The sequence below is a fragment of the Rana temporaria genome, chromosome 5 (assembly GCF_905171775.1).
Source record: "Rana temporaria chromosome 5, aRanTem1.1, whole genome shotgun sequence".
NCBI classification, from domain to species: Eukaryota; Metazoa; Chordata; class Amphibia; order Anura; family Ranidae; genus Rana; species Rana temporaria.
This window is the reverse complement of record NC_053493.1, coordinates 231,821,572-231,846,575: the sequence shown is the minus strand read 5'-3', so window position 1 is coordinate 231,846,575 and position 25,004 is coordinate 231,821,572. Positions and strand designations below refer to the sequence as shown.

General features: G+C 43.1%; 1 protein-coding gene across 3 annotated transcripts in view; it reads left to right on the top strand.

Moving 5' to 3' along the window:
* Positions 1–25,004, top strand: part of DROSHA (drosha ribonuclease III) — a 478,288-nt gene that overhangs the window by 405,155 nt on the left and 48,129 nt on the right. For all 3 annotated transcript variants that reach the window (XM_040353574.1, XM_040353573.1, XM_040353575.1), the window contains 3 exons: positions 4,106–4,150; positions 8,647–8,804; positions 13,877–13,982. In XM_040353574.1, the coding sequence (XP_040209508.1) occupies positions 4,106–4,150; positions 8,647–8,804; positions 13,877–13,982 (309 nt within the window). The remainder of the gene's footprint in view (positions 1–4,105; positions 4,151–8,646; positions 8,805–13,876; positions 13,983–25,004) is intronic.

The window sequence follows — 25,004 nt, the reverse complement described above, 5'->3', positions numbered from 1 at the left end:
TTGCCCACTTACAACAAATTGAAGGGTCTATAATTGTTATCATAGGTGAATATAAAAGGATAGTGACAGAATATCAACCAAAATTCCAGAAAAACAACCCGATACAAATGTTATAAATTAAGTTGCAGTTCAGTGAGTAAAATACGTTTTTGATCCCCTACCAACCAACAATAATTCTGGCTCCCACAGACTAGTATGTACTCTTGTGGTACACAGATTAGTCCTGTCAATTTAAGAAGGTGCTCCAACAACTCCACAGAATCTTTCTTCATTTCAAACCTCACCACCATGGGCAAGAGCTGTCAAAGGGCATCAGGGATAAGATTGTAGACCTGCACAAGGCCGGAATTAGTTGCAAGACCATCAGGAAGAAGCTTGGTGAGAAGGAGACAACTGTTGGAGCGATTATTTACAAATGGAAGAAATACAAAATAACCATCAATCTCCCTCGGTCTGACGCTCCATGCAGGATTTCCCCTCATCGGGTAAGGATGATCATGAGAAAAGTGAGACCTCAGCCCAGAACTACATGGGAGGAGCTTGTTAATGATCTCAAGGCAGTTGGGACCACAGTCACCAAACAAACCATTGGTAACACAATACGCCTCCATGGATTGAAATCCTGCAGCATCTACAAGATCCCGCTCCTCAAGAAGGCACATGTACAGTCCCATCTGAAGTTTGCCAATAAACATCTAAATGATTCAGAGAAGGATTGGGAGAAAGTGCTGTGGTCAGATGAAACCAACATTTTTTTTATTTTTTTTATTAAATTCGACTCGCTGTGTTTGGAGGAAGAAAAATGATGACTATGACCTTAAAAACACCGTCCCTACAGTCAAGCACAGAGGTGGAAACATTATGCTTTGGGGTGGTTTCCCTGCTAGAGTTACGGGCCGACTTTGCTGCATTGAATGGCTAATACACAGGGCCATATATTGTAAAATCTTGGATGAGAATCTTCGTCCCTCAGCCAAAACACTGAAGATGGGTCGTGGATGGGTCTTCCAGCATGACAATGACCCAAAACATAACGCCAAGGCAACACAGGAGTGGCTCAAGAAGAAGCACATTAAGGTAATGGAGTGGCCTAGCCAGTCTCCAGAGCTTAATCCCTTTAGAAAATGTATGGAGACAACTGAAACTTCAAATTGCCAAGCGACAGCCAAGAAACCTTAAAACGTTCCGCTGAAATTTTTTTTTTTTTAAAGTCAGCAGCTTTAAATACTGCAGCTGCTGACTTTTAATATATGAACACTTACCTGTCTAGGGCACCCACAATGTCGGCACTCAAAGCCGATCTGTCTCTCGGGTGGAGGCGTTGCCATCTTCGGTAAGGGAATCAGGAAGTGAAGCCTTGCAGCTTCACTTCCTGGTTCCCTACTGCGCATGCACGAGTTGCGCTGTGAAATTTCACTGGTCCCTGCTGTCTTCTGTGACCTGTGTGTCTCCCAGAAGACAGCGAGGGGGAAGGACATGGCATAGATCACCGTGGATACTGCAGCGATCTATGCCGAAAGTGGGAGCAAATACCTGGCTAACCCCCCCTCCCCCCCGAAAGGTTCTAAATGTGACACCGGAGGGGGGGAGGATTCCGAAAAGCAGAAGTTCCATTTTTGGGTGGAACTCTGCTTTAAGGATTTAGAGAAGATCTGTTAAAGCGGGGGTTCACCCTAAAAAAAAATTCTAACATTACATCCAGCTCACTACCGACATTGTCAGTATGCCGATTTTTTTTTTTGCTGTACATACCTTGTAAAGCTATTTTCTTAGCCAGCTTCCGGGTAGTGCCTCACGCAGGAGTGGGCGTTCCTATGCCGCAGTTAGTGATTGACATGATGACAAACACTACCCCCCCCCCTTGTCGCATAAGGAGCATCACGAGTTGCCGAAAGAAGCCGAACGTCGAGTCGGCGCTATACGGCGCCTGCGCACCGACGTTCGGCTTCTTTCGGCAACTCGTGACGCTCCTATTGCGACGGGGGGGGTAGTGTTTGTCATCATGTCAATCACTAACTGCTGCATAGGAACGCCCACTCCCGCGGGATTCACTACCCGGAAGCCGGCTAAGAAAAAAGCTTTTACAAGGTATGTACAGCAAAAAATAAATAAAAAATCGGCATACTGACAATGTCGGTAGTGAGCTGGATGTAATGTTAGAAATTTGTTGGGTGAACCCCCGCTTTAAGAAGAATGGACCAAAATCCTCCCTGAGATGTGTGCAAACCTGGTACCCAACAACAGGAAACGTCATATCTCTGTGCTTACCAACAAGGGTTTCTCCACCAAGTACTAAGTCATGTTTTGCTTGGGGATCAAATAATAATAATTATTTTACTCGCTGAACTGCAACTTAATTTATAACATTTGTGTTTTTTCTAGGTTTTTAGTTGATATTCTGTCTCTATCATTTAAAATACTATCTATGATTTAAATTATAGACCCAATGGGCCAGATCCACATAGAAATGGATCGGCGCAGCGTATCAGAGATTCGCTACGCCGCCGTAACTTTTCCGGCTTTGGTTCGAATCCTGAAAGATTGCCCAGCGAAAGGTACGGTGGCATAGTGTATTTCTGGCGGCGGAATTCAAATCGGCGATTAGGGGGCGTGATTCATTTAAATGAAGCGCGTCCCCGCGCCGATTGAACTGCGCATGCTCCGTTTCGAAATTTCCCGCCGTGCTTTGCGCGAAATGACGTTGCAACGATGTCATTTTTTTAACTTAGACGTGACTTACGTCCATCCCTATTCACGGACGACTTGCGCAAAAAATTCAAATTTCGACGCAGGAACGACGGCCATACTTAACATGGCAAGTCTATCTATACGCCGCAAAATAGCAGCATTAACTATACACCGGAAAAAGCAGACTAGAGACGACATAAAAGAATGCGACGGCCACACGTACGTTCGTGGATCGTCTGAAAAAGCTCATTTGCATACCCGACGCGGAAAACGACGCAAACTCCACCCAGCGGACGCCGAAGTATTGCATCTACGATACGAAGCCGTACTCCTGTCGGATCGAACCCAGATGCCGTCGTATCTTGGTTTGAGGATTCAAACTAAAGATACGACGCGGGTAATTTGAAAGTACGCCGGCGTATCAGTAGATACGCCGGCATACTCTCTCTCTGGATCTGGCCCTTTTTTCGTTGTAAGTGGGCAAACTTACCAAAATCTGCATTGGATCAAATCATTTTTTTTCTCAAATGTAGCTATACCTGCAAAAGGGGCCAGCCTGAGATGACATAGCAGGACTTAATTTTTTGACTAAAGTTTCACTTTAATGCATTAAGCCCAGGTTGGGCTGTGGGAATGAAGCCGTGCGATTTCACTCCTGCTTGTCAGTCGCGATTTTGGCCGCAATTTCAGAGACTTATGTGCAGGTTTCTGCACAGATGTCAATGTAAATCGCAGCCCAAAATCGCAAAAAGTATTACAGAAATGACTTTTACCGGCAGCGCCGCACCGATTAGGACGGTGCCAATGCTGGTAAATGCCGCCGATTTTACACCAAATTGTATGTCAAATCGTACCAATGTGAACCAGGGCTTAAGAATTAAGCAAAGTAAAAATTCACTGTGCAAAGTGAAATCGCTTTTTGCCCTTAGTAAATCAATCACATACACGGGACACGTGTTTAAATTGCTGGTTCTAGAAGCTAGTGAAAGAATCACTTGTAACGTGCATTTGTTTCTCATCTGTGCCTCCTAGTAACATATGTATGTATTTGACCATTAAAAGTGTGAAACCCTTTAACTTGTGAACATCTAGAATGCTTTTAATTCACTAAGATTTGACTGTATACAGTATAGCAATACATGTGACATTTTGTTTTTTTTTCTTTGTTATCCCGAGTTCATTCAGTGACATTATCCTTTTGCTCCACTCTTAAGCTTTGCTTAGTAGGACCTTGAGTACATATCGGTTGTGTATATGCTCTTTATTTTAAATTAATTTGCAGGCAGTATTGGATTTTCCATGAGCAGAGTCAGCATCTAAAATAGTTGCGTATTTCACGTAATGACATTTTATTTAGTGCTGTGGAATTTGCTAAATGATTGCCTAGAGCATTAATGACATTTTTCAACATCTACAGGACCTGCAGGACGTGTGGCTTAATTATCCCCGACACCCACTTCAAGTAAGCAAACTCTCTCTCCCCTTATTGTAATATATATAGTACCATTTATTGCTCTTTATTTATTTGCTGCTTCTCTTTGATTCCTTTCTGTGGCATTCATGATACCAGTACTAGATTTATTAACAAGCTGTGTGCTGTATACATATATATATCATCCTCTGAAGTGTGTAAACCAAACAACTGGAATTAACTCTGCCTCCGACAAACATGAGCCAATTTCTTTTCTGTCCCGCAAGAACATTTATTTTAGTGACTTTTTTATTTTGCTGAGGGCGAAGATGTCATTTTTTATTTTTTATGATGTGAACAAGCCATTGTTTAAAAGAGGCCTTAATCTAAAAACACAGACATGCCAAACAGTTTTGCATACAGCTGAAACATTTTATTATTAATATTTAATATTAAGTTTTCAGTTTTGTAAGATTGTTGTTCTTTCCAGTGTCATATTCAGTGCTGGAGATAAAGAATGAAATGCTAAACTGATTACAGTGGTATCGGTGCATGCTGTGAATTTCTATAAGGCCTGTTGGGTATTCCAAGATCATTAGATATGTATTATGCACCACTTTTAAAACTAAACTCCAGGCAGATATAAAGGACTGCCATGTAGTGTGTAATTATGTATTCCCTAAATATCATTAAATGTGTTTTAGGTGCGGCTAGTATAAGTACTTGAATTTGCCTATCTTTCTTTAATCACTGTGCACAGTAGCTCTGGGAGAGGAAGGGGCTACTTAGATTTACATCATTATACAGTACTATCAACTTAAACCTGTTTACTAACAGGCAGAGAGTGCAGAATGATGACCTCATTAATATTTTCTTACTTGTGCATAGTCTAGTTAGTAGGCCTCAGACATAACAGGAGCCATAACGGAATTGCTTAATTCAGCCTCTCTCAACCTTTTCAACAAAGAGGAACCCTGAAATAACTTTCCGGGTTCAGGGAACTCTGCTAAAAATGACTATATCTACAACTCGTGATACATTTGTGCTATAGTCAGTGGGAAGAGTGCTCCTCACACTTGTGTTCATTGGGAAGAATCACCCCTTTACAGATAGCAAAAAGATCAGTGGTGATTAATCGGAGAGGCAGACATTGCTCATTACTCAAGGAACCCCTACTAACCTCTTGAGGAACCTTAGGGTTTCATGGAACTGGTTAAGTAATCCTGGCTTAATTGCAGTGAAGTTGTCCTTTAAAACTCCTCCCCACCCCCAGTTATTCCCAAATACATAAATACGTACATGCATGCCCTCTCCTGAGACATTTACTATGTGGCCCGACACTACACGGCTGCAAAAAGAAAAAGAAAAAAAAGTCCCAGCTATGTTCAGCTTCTATGGAAGTGCTATCTTCATTGCATTGTGCTGCACAAATCGCCCACCTAATACTAAGTAGGTCCCCTTCTGCCGTCAAAACAGCCATGACCCATCGAGGCATGGACTCCACTAGACCTTTGAAGGTATGCTGTGGTACCAAGCCCATTGGTAGCAGTTCCTTTAAATCCTGTAGGTTGTGAGTTGGGACCTCCATAGATCAGACTTGTTTTTCCAGCACATCCCACGGATACGGGATTTGGAGAATTTGGAGGGCAAGTCAACACCTCAAACTTGTGTTCCTCAAACCATTCTTGCAGTGTGGAAGGACGCATTATCCTGATGAAAGAGGCCACTGACATTAGGGAACATTGTTTCCATGAAGGGGTATATTTGGTCAGCAACAACAGTTAGGTAAATGGTACATGTCAAAGTAACATCCACATGAATGGTAGGACCCAAGGTTTCCCAGCATAACATTACCCAAAGCACCACAAAGCCTTCACCGGCTTGCCTCCTTTCAGTAGTGTATCCTGCTGCTTTCTCATCCCCATGTAAGCCACTTACACGCACTACATCCACATGATGTAAAGGAAAATGTGATTCATCAGATCAGACTACCTTCTTCCATTGCTGCATGGTCCAGTTCTGATGCTCACATGTCCATTGTAGGTACTTTTAGCTGTATGCTGTATATCACTCAGCATGGGCTCCCTGACTGGTCTGTGACTACACAGCCCCATACACAACAAATTGTGTTGCCCATTTTATATGCATTCAGCACATCAACTTCAGGGACAGCATGCCCACCTGCTTTCAGGGGCATTTGTAATGACAGCAGGTTGGTAATCCTATCAGTGTGGTGCTGCTCCTGAATTGTCCAGTTTGCTGTCTGGGGGTGAGTTGGTTACCAAGCTGTATTGTTTAAATGCAGCAGAGAAAAGAGAGGTTGCTGATCTGGCTATGCTATCTGTCAACATTACCTGGATCACAAGACTGGGTGAACAGCACAGTAAGTTAGTGGTCACTGTCCTGGCAAATTGGCTGCTCATCTATAGTCATAACTACACTCACCAGCCACTTTATTAGGTACACCTTGCTAGTACCAGGTTGGACCCCTTTTTGCCCTCATAACTTTTCCTTAATTCTTCATAGCATAAATTTGATAAGGTGTTGGAAACATTCTTTAGAGATTTTGGTCCATATTGACATGGTGGCATCACGCAGTTGCAAAAGATTTGTCAACAGCACAGCCATGATGCAAATCTCCTGTTCCACCACATCCCAAAGGTGATCTATTGGATTGAGATCTGGTGACTGTCAAGGCCATTGACTGTCACCATCTTCTGCTGGAAGTAGCCGTCAGAAGATAGGTACACTGTAGGCATAAAGGGATAGAGATGGTTAGCAACAATACTCTCAGGTAGGCCGGGGTGTTTAAACAATGCTCAATTGGTACTAAGGGGGCCTAAAGTGTGCCAATAAAATACCCCCCACACCATTACACCACCACTACCGGCCTGAACAATAGATACAAGGCAGGATGGATCCATGCTTTCATATTGTTTATGCCAAATTCTGACCCTTCCATCTGATTGCTGCAGCGGAAATCGAGACTCATCAGACCAGCCAACATTTTTCAAATTTTGTATTGTTCAATTTTGGTAAACCTGTGCGAATTGTAGTTTAATGTTGTTAGCTGATAAGAGTGGCACCCGGTGTTGTCTTCTTCTGCTGTAGCCCATCTGATTCAAGGTTCAATGTGTTGTACATTCAGAGATGATATTCTGTGTACCTTAGTTATAACGAGTGGTTATTTGAGCTACTGTTGCCTTTCTATCATCTCAAACCTGTCTGCCCATTCTCCTCTGACATCAACAAGGCATATTCCTCCACACAACCACCGCTTACTGGATATTTTCTCTTTTTCAGACCATTCTCTGTAAACCCTAGAGATGGTTGTGCATGGAAATCCCAGTAGATCAGCAGTTTTTGAAATACTCACACCAGTCCGTCTGGCACCAACAACCATGCCATGTTCAAAGTTGCTTAAATACCCTTTCTTCCCCATTCTGATGCTCCGTTTGAACTTCAGCAAGTTGTCTTTACCACGTCCAGATGCCTAATGCATTGAGTTGCTGCCATGTGATTGGCTGATTAGCAATTTGTGTTACCAAGCAACTGACCAGGTGTACCTAATAAAGTGGCCAATGAGTGTATTTTCATCCGACTAGATGATGGCCACTTCAAGCATATGTACAGTACAAAGCTGATTCCAGAATTAATTGTCCAGTTATAATACAATCAGGTAACGCATTTAAATGACACTGTTGTGTCAGTGACAAGCCCAGTTTAACATAGATGTTTACTTCATAATTATGAATTCTTCAATTTTATGGTTGCATTTTGTCATGTCTTCATTAACTGCTTAGAATAAAAGATGACCGCTAGAATCTTTTGACCACATAATAGGAATAATTGATCAAAATGCAGGCCATTAACTTGCTGCTTTGCTCATTGCTGTCTCTTCCAAGATCAATCACTTGTAGAATTATGTTGGTATAATATAGATTATTTTGACTTTTTTATTGTCCCCAACAAAAATTAGCAAAAAAAAGCCTATGTGTGTATATATATAAAATCTATACATCCGTGTGTATTTAGTTTACATATTTATGTTTGAGTAGATTTATAGTGCTGATTACTGCTACATTTTTTAGTTTATTTGTAGCTAAATATCATTTATTTAGAGTGATAAACATGGCGTTTCACTTTTGCCTTTCTGATCTGCACGCTGTTCTGATTCAGCTTTATTTGCTTTTGCATAAACTAGCTGGGAGAATTATGACAACTGTCTATGCAAAATAGAGGATTGAGCCTAGCAGGGTGTCATCTCATCCTTAATGGAGCCACTTTTTATGATAAGAATAACTTTCAAATCAAAACAAATAAGCAGTGTAGGTGATCCATGGGTATGTCAGTCGGGCGGCGGCAGCGGGAAATTGATTATCAATGCTGTCTGAAATTGATAAAAGAGCTGACAAGGAAGCAAGTCTGACATTTTATTGCCATTTTGTTTAAACATACTAACATTATTTGTTACAGTTACAGAAGCCATGCATTTATGTCTGCAGCAAACTGTGTTTAAGAAGTTTCTCGCTCCTCTTTTTTGTCAGCTTCAGGAGTCTAACACTGATCGACAGCTGATTGAGACATCACCGGTCCTTAAGAAACTGACAAAATTTGAAGAAGCAATTGGAGTTCAGTTTACTCATGTACGACTTCTAGCTCGAGCTTTCACCTTGAGAACAGTGGGATTTAACCATCTGACCTTGTAAGCAACGAATCTGATCTCTTTATCTGTCATCTGGCAGAGACATATATAGAGTGAATACCTTTCTTTGTGATGAGACTACTCAATAATAGTCGGTGCACACACAAACACATGGATAGGAAATGTAGAAATGTACAGAATAGGAACCTGTGGAAGCAATCCTTCGGTATTTTTTTTTTTTTAAACAACATAAAAACATTGTAAAAGACAATAGTTTGAATTACAAGGACATGTAATCTGTTGCTTTATGTTGTTTATGACTTGTTTTATTTATTTTTTATTATTATTATATTGATACTAGAAAACATACTTTGTATAAATTGGAACAACAGAAATGTATTTACCAAAGTGTACTCCTTTAAAAGAAAGCTCAAACCAAAAACTCAGTTATGCATGCTGTGTTTCCTCCAGGTAAGATTACCCTTAGAACCTGTCCCAGTAACAGTAGTCTAAAGCCTCATACACGCGGCCGGGTTTCCCAATGGGAAAACTGCGAGGAGAGCTTTTGGCTGGGAATGCCGGCCGTGTGTATGCTCCTCGCAGTTTTTCTGACGGGAAAACTGCCCAAAAACCACCGGACAAAAAAAGAGAACCTGCTCTTTTTTCCCGCCGGGATTCCCGGCTGACTTTTTCCTGGCAGTTTTTGCCAGTTTTCCTATGGTAAAAATTGCGATGGAGCATACACATGGTCGGGATTCCTGACCAAAGCTCTCATCAGAGTTTTCCAGACGGGAAAACCTCTCATGTGTATGGGGGAAAAGTTACCGAGCAGGTTCTCAGTTTTCCCCCGGGATTTCCGACTGATCTTTTCCCGTCGGGAATCCCGGTCGTGTGTACGAGGCATTATAGAATGAAAGAATGCTAAATGAACACATTTTAGAAGATTTTTGAAGACTGGAAATCTTTGTCAGATTATTTTTTGTTTGTGCTCCAGTTGGGAGGTTCTCCCTAACTTTGTACCCTGTGTCTGCAATCCCTGGAGGAGGAAGCAAAGGGATATCTCCCCAGTTAGGAATCAGACAGCAACGGAAGCCTGGTGAAGGCTCTTACCCTTTTTCCACCCTATAAGAAAAAAGAGTGATTGAGGAGCTTCTTATTATTAATGAGCCTCTTACAATCATTTCCTATATTTCCACCCCAGTGGAACTTACAATTTAATATTCAAGTCACACACACATATACCATGGCCAGTTTTGACAGCAGCAAATGTTAACACGTTTTGCAATTTGTGGCCCTTTAGGCATGGGCAGAACATATAAACTTAGTGTAGGTAATAATTTGCTGTAACCTAAACTCAAGGCTTTTGCATAAAACCAAGCTATCCATTGCGCTAATGTGCTGCCTAATGTGAGATACCAACTTTACACACAATCGCTTTTGATCTGTCTATATTAATATGTTGACTCATTTAACACCCATCTCATGTGTCGCTTGGGTTTAATGACAGAATCACACTGTGTGTGGTCAAGTGTGAAGTGTTTATTACTTTAATGGGACATCAGCTCTGTGTGCTTGTTTTAATAAGTGTCTTTGAAGGGTCAAAAGAGGCAGCTAATAAGGATGAAGTAATATGTTGTATTGCTAGTGAGGGAGACATTGAGCCATTGCTTAAATAGTGCCAGAGTTTTTCCCTCTCCAATTCTTTATTTATAGAAAAACAAGACCAGTGCCTGTGCAGCCTTTAAGTGGGAATGTATTAAGGCAGATTATGTTCTACATAGGAATAAAATAACATGATAAAAAGTTATTTCGAAAAAAGTAGCTTAAAATGAATAATAATTGTCCATTAAAGTAACTTAAGCTGTCATATTGAATTTTTTGGGGGGAAATTATGATCAGATAAAATGACAGCAAGTAGCAAATTTGTGAAATTACATATTTATAAGACAGCCAGTTAAGTTCTAGAAATGTTTTATCCAGACACTGCCATTTATGTAAGTAATGCCCTGTACACACGATCGGTCAATCCAATGAGAACGGTCTGATGGATTTTTCCATCAGTAAACCGATATTGCTGACTGTTGGTCAGTCGTGCCTACACACCATTGGTTAGAAAAACGATCGTGTTAGAACGCGGTCACGTAAACCACGTACGACGGCACTATAAAGGGGAAGTTCAAATCCAAAGGCTCCACCCTTGGGGCTGCTTTTGCTGATACCGTGTTACCGCGTGTTAGTAAAAGATTGGTTAGAGCCGATTCACGCTTTTCTGTCTGTTACAGCGTGATGAATGTGCTATCTCCATAACGAACGCTAGTTTTACCAGAACGAGCGCTCCCGTCCCCTAATTTAGTCTGAGCATGCGTGGATTTTTAACCGGACGTGCCTACAAACGATCGTTTTTTTCTATCGGTTAGGTATCCATCGGTTAATTTTAAAACAAGTTTCAAATTTTTTAACCGATGGATAAATAACCGATGGGGCCTACACACGATCGGTTTGGTCTGATGAAAACGGTCCATCAGACCGTTCTCATCATTTTTTTTTTACTTCATCATTAAAACGACGTTGCCCACACACAATCGTTTTTAAAAAATGCTCTAGCAAAGCACGGCTATGTACAACACCTACGACGGCACTATAAAGGGGAAGTTCCATGCGGCTGACACCACCCTTGGGGCTGCTTTAGCTGATTTTGTGTTAGTAAAAGACGATTCGTGCTTTTCTGCCTGTTACAGCGTGATGAATGTGCTTACTCCATTACAAACGGTAGTTTTACCAGAACGAGCGCTCCCGTCTCATAACTTGCTTCTGAGCATGCGCAGGTTTTTAACGTTGTTTTGTTCATGCCGAAAAATGATCGTGTGTATGCGGCATAATGCCACGTACACACGATCATTTTTCGGCATAAAAAAATAAGTTTTTCAGCATGTAGAAAAAACTAAGTTTTTCCAACTTCATCATTAAAACGACGTTGCCCACACACCATCGTTTTTAAAAAATGCTCTAGCAAAGCGCGGTGACGTACAACACGTACGACGGCACTATAAAGGGGAAATTCCATGCAAATGACGCCACCCTTGGGGCTGCTTTAGCTGATTCCGTGTCATTTTTTACAACCCGAAAAACAACATTGTTTAAAACGTCGTTAAAAAATGCAGCATGTTCGAAAAAAAATGTTGTCGTTTTTCAGAACCCGAAAAATGATGTGAAGCCCACACACGATCATTTTAAATGACATTTTTTAAAAACTATGTTTTTTTCATGCCGAAAAATGATCGCGTGTACGTGGCATAAGGCCGGCCATAAAGTGAGCGAGTTTCTTGCAGGGTTGCAGGAAAGAAAATTGCATGATTCTTCCATCCACACAGTCAGTGTTAATTGGGGAATACTTCCCGTGGAACTATTGTGTTCTCCCGGGGTGGGGGAACGACTCTTGTCATGCATTAAATGTGTATTTTTGGTAAAAAAAATATAAAAGATTATATGTTATACATGATGAGAACACAGATTTAAATCAACAGCTTTAAAATATAAAAACATATAAATGTAAAGAAACAGTCAATATAAGATTGACAGCTGGGTATTATAACTTCCCTGTAAAGCAGAATTGTCTGCATTAATAAATCTCTGTTGCATCAAAGTAAACTGTAGTCTTCTGGAACTGTTTTGACTTTTATCATTTTTTGGCATCTCTAAAAGGTGAGAGTTGTCAGAAGGGGACATATTGCATATGTCATATATATATATATATATATATATATATATATATATATATATATATATATATACATAGTTAAAATCATGAAGACTACTGAACTGTGAGTTGGGTTCACATGATTGGATATGCTCTGTGCTAGCATGTTAGTCAATCAGGTAGATGATGTGTATGGATGGTGCCTGAACATAGATGGTACTGGCCAACTGTGGAGTAAGTTAAAAGAAAGCATTCTCAAGGGGAGATCTGTGATCTTTTTGAGAGACCGTATTTGTTTTGACTGTTCTAATATTAACAATCTGCATTTAGAATTCTCAGAGCAAAGTATTCTCCAAAGTTATCTGAATTTTAGAAGACGATAAGCTATCCTAATGGCTTTCAAAATCTTTTTCCCAATAGGATCATGGGCATGCATTAAGCATATAGCCAGGAGTGTTCTATATGATCCCTTACAACGTCAAGGACAGGCTTTGATTTGTTAAATAATTTTAAGGTTTGGTTGGCCATAGATAATTAATTCTTGGTGTAGAGAGGTGAGCAAATTCCTTTTGTGGCTGAGTTTGCTTTATGTCAAACCTAACTCAAATCTGGTGCACTTTCATCAAGGCAGCCCGTGCAAATGCTAATTCTCACAAGTCATTTAATCGCTCAAAGCGTTTTCCCCAAAGAAGAGCTAAAAACCGGGAAAACGCTTTGAGCGATCAAATGACTTGTGAGAATTAGCATTTGCACGGGCTGCCTTTGTAAAAGTTATGGACTGTTCCTTTAATACTTACCTTAGTCCTATACAGTGGGTGTGAATTTCTTTAATGACTTCGGACAGCTGTCATTAAAGTCAGTCTTAGAAAAAACTGCAAACTGTAGAACAGTTTAAGTTTCCTGTCTGCACAGTTCAGTTGAGTATGTAATGTTAAGAGATAATAAAATCCTTGACATTCCCAAATATGACCTGTTTGCTGTAAGATTAATGCAGAAGGCATATGTGAAAGCTTTGGCCTCCGAGTGCTTGGGGAACTGGCAGTGCAGCCTGCTTTACGAAACTGCTGCTTCCCAGACAGCTTCGGTCATCCATTTGTTATCTTTGACTTTTAATAATAAGGGCTCTTCCTGACCTATTTTTTTCTGCAATAGAGATGCTTAGCCACTTCTAGGTATTTCATGTAATGTGATGAATTTACAAAGCGACAAGTACTCTGTCCTTGATACTTTTTTTTTTTTTTATTTAGGGGCAAAAGGCCTTAGAAAAAAGAGGGCTTTGCGATCATGTTTGTAAATAGGAGCAGTTATTGAACAACTTTTGTCTCTGTATGCACTAGTAAAAGTAAATGTGTATATGACTCTTTATTTTCATTTGTTACTCCTTGAATAAATATCGATTTCTCTCTTATTAATTTTTCTTTTCCGTCTCCTACAGAGGCCACAACCAAAGGATGGAATTCCTGGGTGACTCTATAATGCAGCTGGTAGCCACGGAATATTTATTCATACATTTCCCTGGTCATCACGAGGGCCACTTAACGGTGAGAAGAACATAAATCAAGCTCCGAGCAGGCAGGCGGAGCTGGGCATTTAGTGAATTTTTCTGCTTTTGATGAATAACTAGGTAGTCTGTCAGCGTGGCTCCTAGCTGGAGATTTGTGGGTTTTAAAAAATATGTTGCAATGGCATGGCACGGTGATTTATGAGCTTTAAAGCTTCATGCGGTCTTTGTTTCTTCAGCTTGACAAATCAATAATGTAATCAGTGATAAGCTTTGTATGTTCATAGTGGCATTGGTGCTTGTTTCACAGATAGAAGCATTAAGGCTCTTTGTGTAACTGATTTATACCAGGGTTGCAGGCCTTTGCATGCTGGTTACTTAATTAAAGTTTCTGATTGTAACCGTTGAAGGTAATGAAAGCTTTTCTTTTTGCTTTCAGTCAAGATCCAGAGACATGGTGTGCTGCTTTAGCTCACGTGCACACAATTTTTTGTAAGGTCACATGCTAATAGGAGACTTTGTAATCCATCTGCCATAAAATAGTGATTATAACATTATATGGTGTCTTTTGTGTAAGGCACCATGCTTTGGAAACAAAGGGGGTACTGTGTCTGAGGTCCATTATTTTTCTATATTTTGTTTTAATACCTGGATTTCCTTTTGTAGTACAGTAACAACTATCTGGCATCTTTTTTTTCCTTTACTCTCTTTCACATTCTCATTTATATTCTTTCTCTCTCAGAATGCATTGGCGTCAATATAAATAATTAGGATAAGATGCAATGTGTTTCTGACAGTTCTAAAGCATCCTTTCAACTATTCCAGACCTGTTCTCATGCCAAAAAAAAAAAATAACAAAAATTGTATTGGTTACTCTCAACCTATGTGATCGCTATGTCAGTGCTGACATGCAGATCACATGGATTTGTTAATAATAAAAAAAATCCATATCACACAGCGGCAGGTTATAAACATGACTGTATGAACTTTCCAATGCCACATAGTAAAGCGATGTCACCGCTAGGATCACAATGCACTCCTAATTTTACAAGGTAATGTTCTTCTTTGGGGCTACTGTTGCCCTGGAACACACACATGCTAAATTTGAGGCTAATTTTGCCAGAAATTTGTCAAAGAAAAACCAAGCTTGGTGAAATCCCCTGTGCATTCCTTCTATACATAAATGCCCACACGTATTGATTAGGTTAGATTGGGATGCATGTACTATATAAAGCACAGAAGTAGAAGCTTAAAGCAGTTTTAAGCCAAGACAAAGCTAAAATTATTTTGACTGCTTCACAAAATAAAGTTTTATTTTGACTGCTGATGCAGAAACTGCTGGCCAGAAATCCTAATCCAGCAATCTGCTTCCCTGCACAGATTCAAACAGGAAAACCTTACTTTAACCACTTAAGGACCACCGCATGTACATATACGTCCACAATATGGCACGTACAGGCACATGGGCGTATAGGTACGTCCTCGCCTATTAGCGGGTGGGGGGTCCGATCGGGACCCCCCCCGCTACATGCGGTGGTCGGGTCCGCTCGGGGAGCGATCCGGGACCACGGCGCGGCTATTTGTTTATAGCCGCTCCGTCGCGATCGCTCCCCGGAGCTGAAGAACGAGGAGAGCCGTGTGTAAACACGGCTTCCCCGTCCTTCACTATGGCGGCGCATCGATCGCGTCATTCCCTTTATAGGGAAGACACGATCGATGACGTCATTCCTACAGCCACACCCCCAAACAGTTGTAAACACATACTAGGTGCACCCTAACTCCTACAGCGCCACCTGTGGTTAACTCCCAAACTGCAACTGTCATTTTCACAATAAAGAATGCAATTTAAATGCATTTTTTGCTGTGAAAATGACAATGGTCCCAAAAATGTGTCAAAATTGTCCGAAGTGTCCGCCATAATGTCGCAGTCACGAAAAAAATTGCTGATCGCCGCCATTAGTAGTAAAAAAAATAAATAAAATAAAAATGCAATAAAACTATCCCCTATTTTGTAAACACTATAAATTTTGCGCAAACCAATCGATAAACGCTTATTGCGATTTTTTTTACTAAAAATAGGTAGAAGAATACGTATCGGCCTAAACTGAGGGAAAAAATGTTTTTATATATGTTTTTGGGGGATATTTATTACAGCAAAAAGTAAAAAATATTGCTTTTTTTTCAAAATTGTCGCTCTATTTTTGTTTATAGCGCAAAAACTAAAAACCGCAGATGTGATCAAATACCACCAAAAGAAAGCTCTATTTGTGGGGAAAAAAGGACGCCAATTTTGTTTGGGAGCCACGTCGCACGACCGCGCAATTGTCTGTTAAAGCGACGCAGTCCCGAACTGTAAAAACACCTTGGGTCTTTAGGCTGCATATTGGTCCGGGGCTTAAGTGGTTAAGGCCCACTCAAGGTTCTCATTTTTAACTGGAGCCTTGATAAAGGGGGAGTTCCTTTGACCCCTGAAACCTGTTGGCTGTCTTTTAACACAACATCAATACATTTATTTGGACTGTTATCTTTTGGTATGGCAATCCTTCCATATATGCACGTCTTTTCCTGGTAACCTGCTGGATTAGCCAAGTAGGGTAGCCTTGCCTTTTGTAAGCAGCCTAACCTGAGCCAAATGCTTCTTGCCCTCTCACTACCTTGTTTATACTCATATCAAAGTCTCAGTGCCCCTTGGATTCCTTCCCTTTTTATTGGAGTCTAATAATACAACTGTTTCCTGTTTATTTTCATCATTCCCTGTGGTATATTGTCAGACGATCTTTTTTTTTTTTTTTTGATTGATTGTACAAGGCGATCTGTATTTCAGGTCTTTGTTGTTTAATCTGCATTGCCTACACCATCCTTGACCAGCCTTTGACCCACACAATGACTACTTTTTCCTCTCCATGCTTACTCCTTCCTCACTTTGGAAACTCTTTTACAGAGCCCAGATATTTCAGCTAACCTCCACCTATTCTTAGCAGATTCACAGCAAACTTCCTGGAACTTCAGTGATGTGTTCATATTTTTACCAAGAGCCTGCTACAGTTTCTGTCACCACGCTGACATGACTCAGTTATACTGAGCAGCTGCATCTCACCAGTTTTAAGTGAAATCATGATCACTTAGCAATGGAAGGTTGGGTGGTTTGGCAGCCAAGAGCTCCCTGGAGTCTAAAACCCCCATCAACTGCCTAAATCATATATATTTTATTTTACAACTAATTTAAATTGTCCAGCTAGGTAAAGTGTCTGTAAATCTAAAATCAGATATGACGATTTTAATATACTGCATTATATTCTTAGATGTGATGGCTCAATTAAGTTTAATTTTCAGTCTCTTTTCATTTATTTTAACCCAGTAATCCTGGCAGCAACAGACGTCATGTCTGAAGGTCAATTTTTTTTTCAAGAGTTGTAACCTTAGGTGCAGGTTGTGAGTTTGGTCTTCAGAACATCACCCCCCTACCCCCCCCCCCCCAATCTGCTGTTGTCTGTAAAATAAAGGGGGGATTCTGTAAGCCGCAAAGAGAGCTGGGAACAGTGTAACTGATCAGCTGGCAGTACATTCAGAGTGCACAGGACATTACAAGCTCACTACATTTGTGGCACGGTCAACAGGTATTTATTTGCACTTACTGAACACATACACTACTGTTTTTAGGCAGGTGTGAAAAATGCTGTAAATTAAGAATGTCTTCAGAAATAGAAGTGTTAATAGTTTATTTTTATCAATTAACAAAATGGAAAGTAAATGAGCGGAAGAGACGTCTAAATAAAATCAATATTTGGTGTGACCACCCTTTGTCTTCAAAACAGTATCAATTCTTCTAGGTACTTTTGCACACAGTTTTTTAAAGAACTGGGCAGGTAGGTTGTTTCAGACATCTTGGAGAACTAATAACAGATCTTGTGTAGATGTAGGCTGCCTCAAATCTATCTGTATCTTCATGTAATTCTAGACCGACTCAACAATGTTGAAATCAGGGCTCTGGGAACCAAACCATCACTTCCAGGACTCCTGTTGTACTTTAAGCTGAATATAATTCCAAATGAACATGGTTCCTAATTCCATTGGCTGTAAAATTTGGGGCCAATCACAGCCCGCTCCCCCCCTTTTATGGTATGGCACGATGGATAAGTATCTGCCTGTATTTTTCAGCATTGGGGACACCATTTATCCTGACCAAATCTCCAACTCCATTTGCAGGAATGCAGCCCTAGACTTGCAAGAAACTTCCAACGTGCTTCACTGTTGCCTACAAACACTTATTGTACTGCTCTCCAGCCCTTCGGCGAACAAACAGCCTCCCACTTACAGCCAAATATATTTAACATTTTGATTTGTCAGTCCAGGACACCTGTAGTAATTTTTCTCCACCCCAGTTCCTATGTTTTTGTGCATAGTTGAGTCTCTTAGCCTTGTTTCCATGTCGGAGGTGTTGCTTTTTGGCTACAATACTTTCATGAAGACCACTTCTGGCCAGATGTCTCCGGACAGTAGATGGGTGTGTCTGGGTCAAACTGGTTTATGCCAGTTCTGTGCGATGGCACTGCTGGACATCTTCCAATATCAATGGGAAGTAAGCATGATGTGTCTGCATTAAGTTTCCTTGGCTGACCACTGTGTCTATGGTCTTCAACGTTGTCTGTTATGTTGTGCTCCTGCAAAAGACCTTGAACAGCACATCTTGAAAACCCAGTTTGCTTTGAATTCTTTGCCTGAGAGAGACTTTGCTAATGCAGTATAACTACCTTGTGTCTTGTTGCTCTGCTCAGTCTTGCCATGGTGTATGACCTGTGACATGAAGTGATCTTCCACAACCTTACCTTAGTAGCAGAGTTTGGATGTTCCTCATCCAGTTTTAAGCCTCCTACATAGCTGTCTGTTTGTCAATGACTGTTTCAACCTGCATATGAAATTGATGATCATTAGCGGCTGCTTGGTTTAATTGGCTAATCCTGACTCAAATCCTACAAAATCTAAATCCCTGACTTTGTGCAAGTGTAAGAATTGATGCAGGTTCGATGCCAAAGGTTAGTCCCACCAGGGCCGGATCAACACAGGGGCTGCAGCTTTAGGGCCCTCCCTCAATATATAAATATATATATATATATTTATCTGTGTTCTGTCCTGAAGTAAGAACAGCACACATTGAGGCGACAAGTGTCATACGCTGCTCCCGAGTCCTGTCTCTACCAATGCCTGCCTCCTACCCCACAAGTTCTGTTCCACTCACACAGATCCTCAGTGTCTGGGAGCTGCAGGTAGCTGTCTGGGTAGGGGCACCAATTTCATCCTAACCAGCATGAGCCTGGGAGGAAGGAAAACTGCCTGACACGTACCTTGGGAGTGAGCCTGACGTGCAGAGGGAGACCTCTCGTACCGTCCTGGTTCCGGGGTCACTGGGGTTGAGACAGTGACCGTAGGAGCACAGTGGGGTATGAGTGCCTGCAGAGTCTCTGAGATTGGAGATGAAGTCTAATGAGAAGGGCTGAAGCGCTGTAGGTGCGGGTCAGCTGGATGCAGATCAGCGGATGCAGATCAGCGGATGCAGGTCTGCGGACGCAGGTCACCGGATGCAGGTTAGCAGACGCAGGTCACCGGATGCAGGTGCGCCTGAGAGCAACATGCACATGCAGGTGCAGGCGACAGCAGGAGAGGAGTCAGACAGGCCAGGTCATACACGGAAGATCAGTACAGACAAAAGCAGCAGGCAAGGAATGGTCAGATTTCAGGCTGGATTCGGCAACAGAGGATCTTGCAGACAGGTAAACAGAGCAGGTCAGGACTGGAGATGGCAGCGGAGTCAGAAAGCCAGGTCAGAATGATGCAGGTTCAGGATCAGGTCTCTGGATAAGATGCAGATCAGACAGCAAGGACACAGTGCTGCTGAGGGGTTTAAATAAGGCAGCCTGTTGCCAATCATTGGAATCAGTCTGCACTGTTAACCCTTAGGTGGCAGATCCCTGACATTGCCCCCCCCTTATGGGCAACCTCCGGGTGCCCAAAAGAGCTCTTTTTTGAGGGTGGCTTCGGAAGAAGGCCTGGATCAGCTCTTGGGCATGCACATTCTGCTTGGGTTCCCAGGAGTTCTCCTCTGGTCCATACACCTTCCATTTGACCAAGTATTGTAGTTGGTTACCTCTTTTCCTGCAGTCTATGATTGCCTCCACCTCATATTCCTCGTCTCCATCAACCATCACAGGTTCAGGTGGCCCCGGTCCTCTGTCTGGGAAGGGATCAGGTACTGTGGGTTTCAGCAGGGACACGTGGAACACCGGGTGGATCTTAAGTGAATTAGGTAAGATAAGTTCATAAGACACTTCATTTAGTTTTTTCTTGACTGAAAAAGGCCCAATAAACTTTGGTGCAAATTTCTTCGAGGGACAAGCCATTCTAAGATTGGTAGTAGACAACCACACTTGGTCCCCTGGTTGGAGACACAATTCGCCTCTTCTCTTTCGGTCATATATTCTCTTATTAGTTGCCTGTGCCTTGACCATAGTCTCTTGTAACAATTTGTTGTTGCGACCCAGGAAGTCAACAGTATTCTGTACTGCTGGAACCGGAGATTCAGGGATAATGTTAGGTAAAAAGACAGGATGGAACCCATAATTTGCAAAAAATGGAGACTGACCCGTAACCGAGTGACTGGCATTATTGAAGGCGAATTCTGCCAACGGTAATAGTGCTACCCAATCGTCCTGAACAAATGTGGTAAAGCATCGTATATATTGCTCAAGAGTCTGGTTCGTCCTCTCGGTTTGTCCATTTGTCTGAGGATGGTAGGCAGAGGACATAGATAGTTCAATTTTCAGGGCCTGGCATAGTGCCTTCCAAAAGCGAGAGGTGAACTGGACCCCTCTGTCAGACACAATGTTGGTTGGAATTCCGTGTAGCCTTACAATCTCCCGGATGAACACCTGGGCTGTTTCCATTGCAGAAGGCGTCTTTTTCAGGGGTATGAAGTGGGCCATCTTGGAGAGGCGGTCGACCACTACAAAGATGGCTGTATGTCCTTCGGATGGGGGTAACTCGACTATAAAGTCCATGGCTATCATACTCCAGGGACGGTCAGGGACTGGTAACGGTCTTAGAAGACCCCAGGACTTGGTCCTAGCAGATTTGCTTTGGGTACAAACAACACATGACTGCACATATTCTTTGCAATCCTTCTCAAGCCTGGGCCACCAAAACATGCGCTGAATCAGGTCAAGGGTCTTGTGGACCCCAAAATGGCCAGCCAAGGGATGATCGTGACACAGGCTCAGAACTTTGGTCTGGAAACTTGCCGGTACAAAGATTTTACTGTCTTTCCAAAGTAACCCATCCCTGGGTATCAAGGACACCCCTGGTGGACTGGGCATTCCTGCTGAAACTTGCTTTAAGCTGGACATCAGATCTGTCTGGACCAGCAAAAAGTTGCCTTCGGATAGAATAGTATCCGGAACTGAGGCATCCTTTGGATCATCGAACATGCGTGAGAGAGCGTCTGGCTTGGTGTTTCTTGATCCTGGCCGATAGGTGATGTGAAATGAAAATCTGGAAAAGAATAGCGCCCACCGTGCTTGACGCGGCTTCAGGCGCTTGGCAGTTCTCAAATACTCCAGATTCTTGTGATCTGTATAAATAAGTATGGGATGTGCTGCGCCCTCTAAGAGATACCGCCACTCTTCTAGTGCGGCCTTAATGGCCAAAAGTTCACGATCCCCCACATCGTAATTTCTTTCGGCTGGGGAGAGTTTACGGGAGAAAAAAGCTATGGGATGCATGAGATCTTTGAGGCCTTGACGCTGGGAGATAACTGCCCCTACCGCTGTTTCCGAAGCATCTACCTCGAGTAGGTAAGGTAGTGCGGGATCTGGGTGGCTCAGGATGGGAGCAGAGGTAAAAAGTCCCTTCAGTGTAGAAAAGGCAGCCTGGGCCTCGGAGTTCCAGTGGAAACGGATGTTCTGCTTTGTGAGCTGAGTAATGGGGAAAATGATTGCAGAGAATCCTTTTATAAATCTCCTGTAAAAATTGGCAAAGCCAACAAAACGCTGCACCCCTTTCTTGTCTGAGGGTGCAGGCCAATCCAGAACAGCTGTTACCTTTTGTGGGTCCATCTTAAACCCCTCCGTGGAAATAACCAAGCCCAAGAACTGAATACTCTGCCGCTCGAATTCACACTTTTCTGGCTTGGCATATAACCCATGCTGACGGAGGCGGCAGAGTACCATCTTAACGTGTTTCCGGTGTTGATCCAAGGATGTGGAAAAAATCAGGATGTCATCAAGGTAAACGATTACAAAGATATCTAGCCAGTCTCTGAAGATATCGTTTACAAAGTGCTGAAAAGTGGCCGGGGCATTGCACAGGCCGAAGGGCATCACCAAATACTCAAAGTGGCCGAACCTGGTACGGAAGGCCGTTTTCCATTCGTCCCCTGCACGGATACGAACTAAATTATAAGCCCCTCGAAGATCAAGTTTAGTAAAAACAGCGGTAGTTCTCAGTCTCTGGAACAGCTCGGGCACCAGGGGTAAAGGATACCGGTTCTTAACTGTCACTTTATTTAGTTCCCGGTAATCCACACAAGGACGTAAGGAGTGGTCTTTTTTCTCCACAAAAAAGATTCCGGCCCCTGCTGGAGAGGTGGATGGTCGGATGAATCCCCTCTTAAGGTTCTCGTCTACATATTCCTTTAAAACCTCTAGTTCCCGTTCGGACAGGGGGAAGATCCGCCCAAAGGGGATCTCGGCTCCAGGCAATAGCTCAATTGGGCAATCGTATGAACGGTGGGGAGGAAGAGTCTCAGCCCCCCGTTTGCTGAACACATCTAAAAACTCGTGATATGGCTTGGGTACTTGTGAGAGTAACTCTGTATCAGATTCCAGGCATAGCAGCGGGCCCGACACCTTAGGAAGTGAGGGCAAGCAATGTTCTTGACAGTAAGAGGACTGGAACTTTATTTCCCCGGTGACCCAGTTAACTTGCGGATTGTGGGCCTGGAGCCATGGTAGGCCGAGGATGACCGGGAACAAGGGAGATGCAATTGCATCGAGTTTCAGAAGTTCCTTATGACCCGTGGCCGTAACTACGGGTAAAAATGGAGTCTCCTGGGTGACCAGGCCAGATTTAATACGGGAACCATCTGCCAGAAAGATGGAGAGTCCTTGTGCCCTGTGCTGGAGTGGAATGCACTGTTGGTTGGCAAAGTTCAAATCAATAAAGCAACTACATGCTCCAGAGTCTATAATTGCAGTAGCAGGCACAGTCCTTCCTGGGAGCTGGAAAGAGATGCAAAGGGCCAGGTGAGTTGTATTGGCAGAGGGTGCTGGTTGGCTGGTAGGCGAGATGGACAAACATCTTTGGGTTTTTACTGGACATGAATGTACATAGTGGCCGGCCCCCCCACAGTACAGGCAGAGATTAAGCCGTTTCCGGCGTGAACGTTCCTCAGCAGATAACGAGGGTCTTATTAAACCGACTTGCACTGGTTCAGGAGAGATTGGCAAAGATCTAGCTGAGACAGGTCTGTTGGCAGCAGGATGTGTGGTCATGACCACATGGGGTAACATCCAGGTGGGACGAGTCTGTTTTATTTTTTCTGCACTGCGTTCCCGAAGGCGCCGATCTATCTGGATAACCAATGCCATTAGGTTCTCCAAAGAGTCTGGTATGCCAACTCGGGCCAGTTCATCCTTTAATCTTTCAGACAGGCCTAAGCGGAACTGGTGCCGTGAGGCTGCATGATTCCATTGGGTATCTGCACTCCAGTGCCTAAAGTCCATTATATAGTCCTCGACCGCTCTGCGGCCTTGCTGGAGTGCATGAAGAGCAGCTTCGGCTGTGGAAATCCGTTGGGGATCCTCATAAAGGAGCGACATGGCCTTGAAAAAGGACGACAAGGAGTCCAGTGAAACATGATGTTCTTCAAGCAAATTATGTGCCCAGGACTGAGGTTCCCCCAGCAGTAATGAAATGACAAACCCCACTTTAGTAGTTTCCTGGGAGAACGTTAGGGGTTGCAGGGAGAAGTACAACTCGCATGCATTGCGAAACGCCCGAAACTTACTTCGGTCCCCGGAGAACCTCTCTGGGATGGGGACCCTTGGCTCTGGAGGCAGCATTGTTATAGAGGGTGCAGAAGTGGCTTCTGTAGGTATCCTGTTGGTAGGTGGATCCGTGGTGGTAGCCTGGTGTTGCATTTGTCCCTCTAAGCGTGCATGGCAATCCTGGAGACACTTCACCTCTAGAGAGAGATCAGAGAGGAGTTGGCAGATCTCGGTGCAAGAGGTCCCTCTTGCAGGCTCAGGCATGGCTGTCTGATACTGACACGTACCTTGGGAGTGAGCCTGACGTGCAGAGGGAGACCTCTCGTACCGTCCTGGTTCCGGGGTCACTGGGGTTGAGACAGTGACCGTAGGAGCACAGTGGGGTATGAGTGCCTGCAGAGTCTCTGAGATTGGAGATGAAGTCTAATGAGAAGGGCTGAAGCGCTGTAGGTGCGGGTCAGCTGGATGCAGATCAGCGGATGCAGGTCTGCGGACGCAGGTCACCGGATGCAGGTTAGCGGACGCAGGTCACCGGATGCAGGTGCGCCTGAGAGCAACATGCACATGCAGGTGCAGGCGACAGCAGGAGAGGAGTCAGACAGGCCAGGTCATACACGGAAGATCAGTACAGACAAAAGCAGCAGGCAAGGAATGGTCAGATTTCAGGCTGGATTCGGCAACAGAGGATCTTGCAGACAGGTAAACAGAGCAGGTCAGGACTGGAGATGGCAGCGGAGTCAGAAAGCCAGGTCAGAATGATGCAGGTTCAGGATCAGGTCTCTGGATAAGATGCAGATCAGACAGCAAGGACACAGTGCTGCTGAGGGGTTTAAATAAGGCAGCCTGTTGCCAATCATTGGAATCAGTCTGCACTGTTAACCCTTAGGTGGCAGATCCCTGACACTGCCATGCTGTTAAAGCGGGGGTTCACCCTATAAACAAAAAAAAAAAATGATTGACGGCCAGCTCTGGCAAGTCCCGCTTCTCCGGAAATAGCCGAAATAGGCTTGGCTCTTCACGGCGCC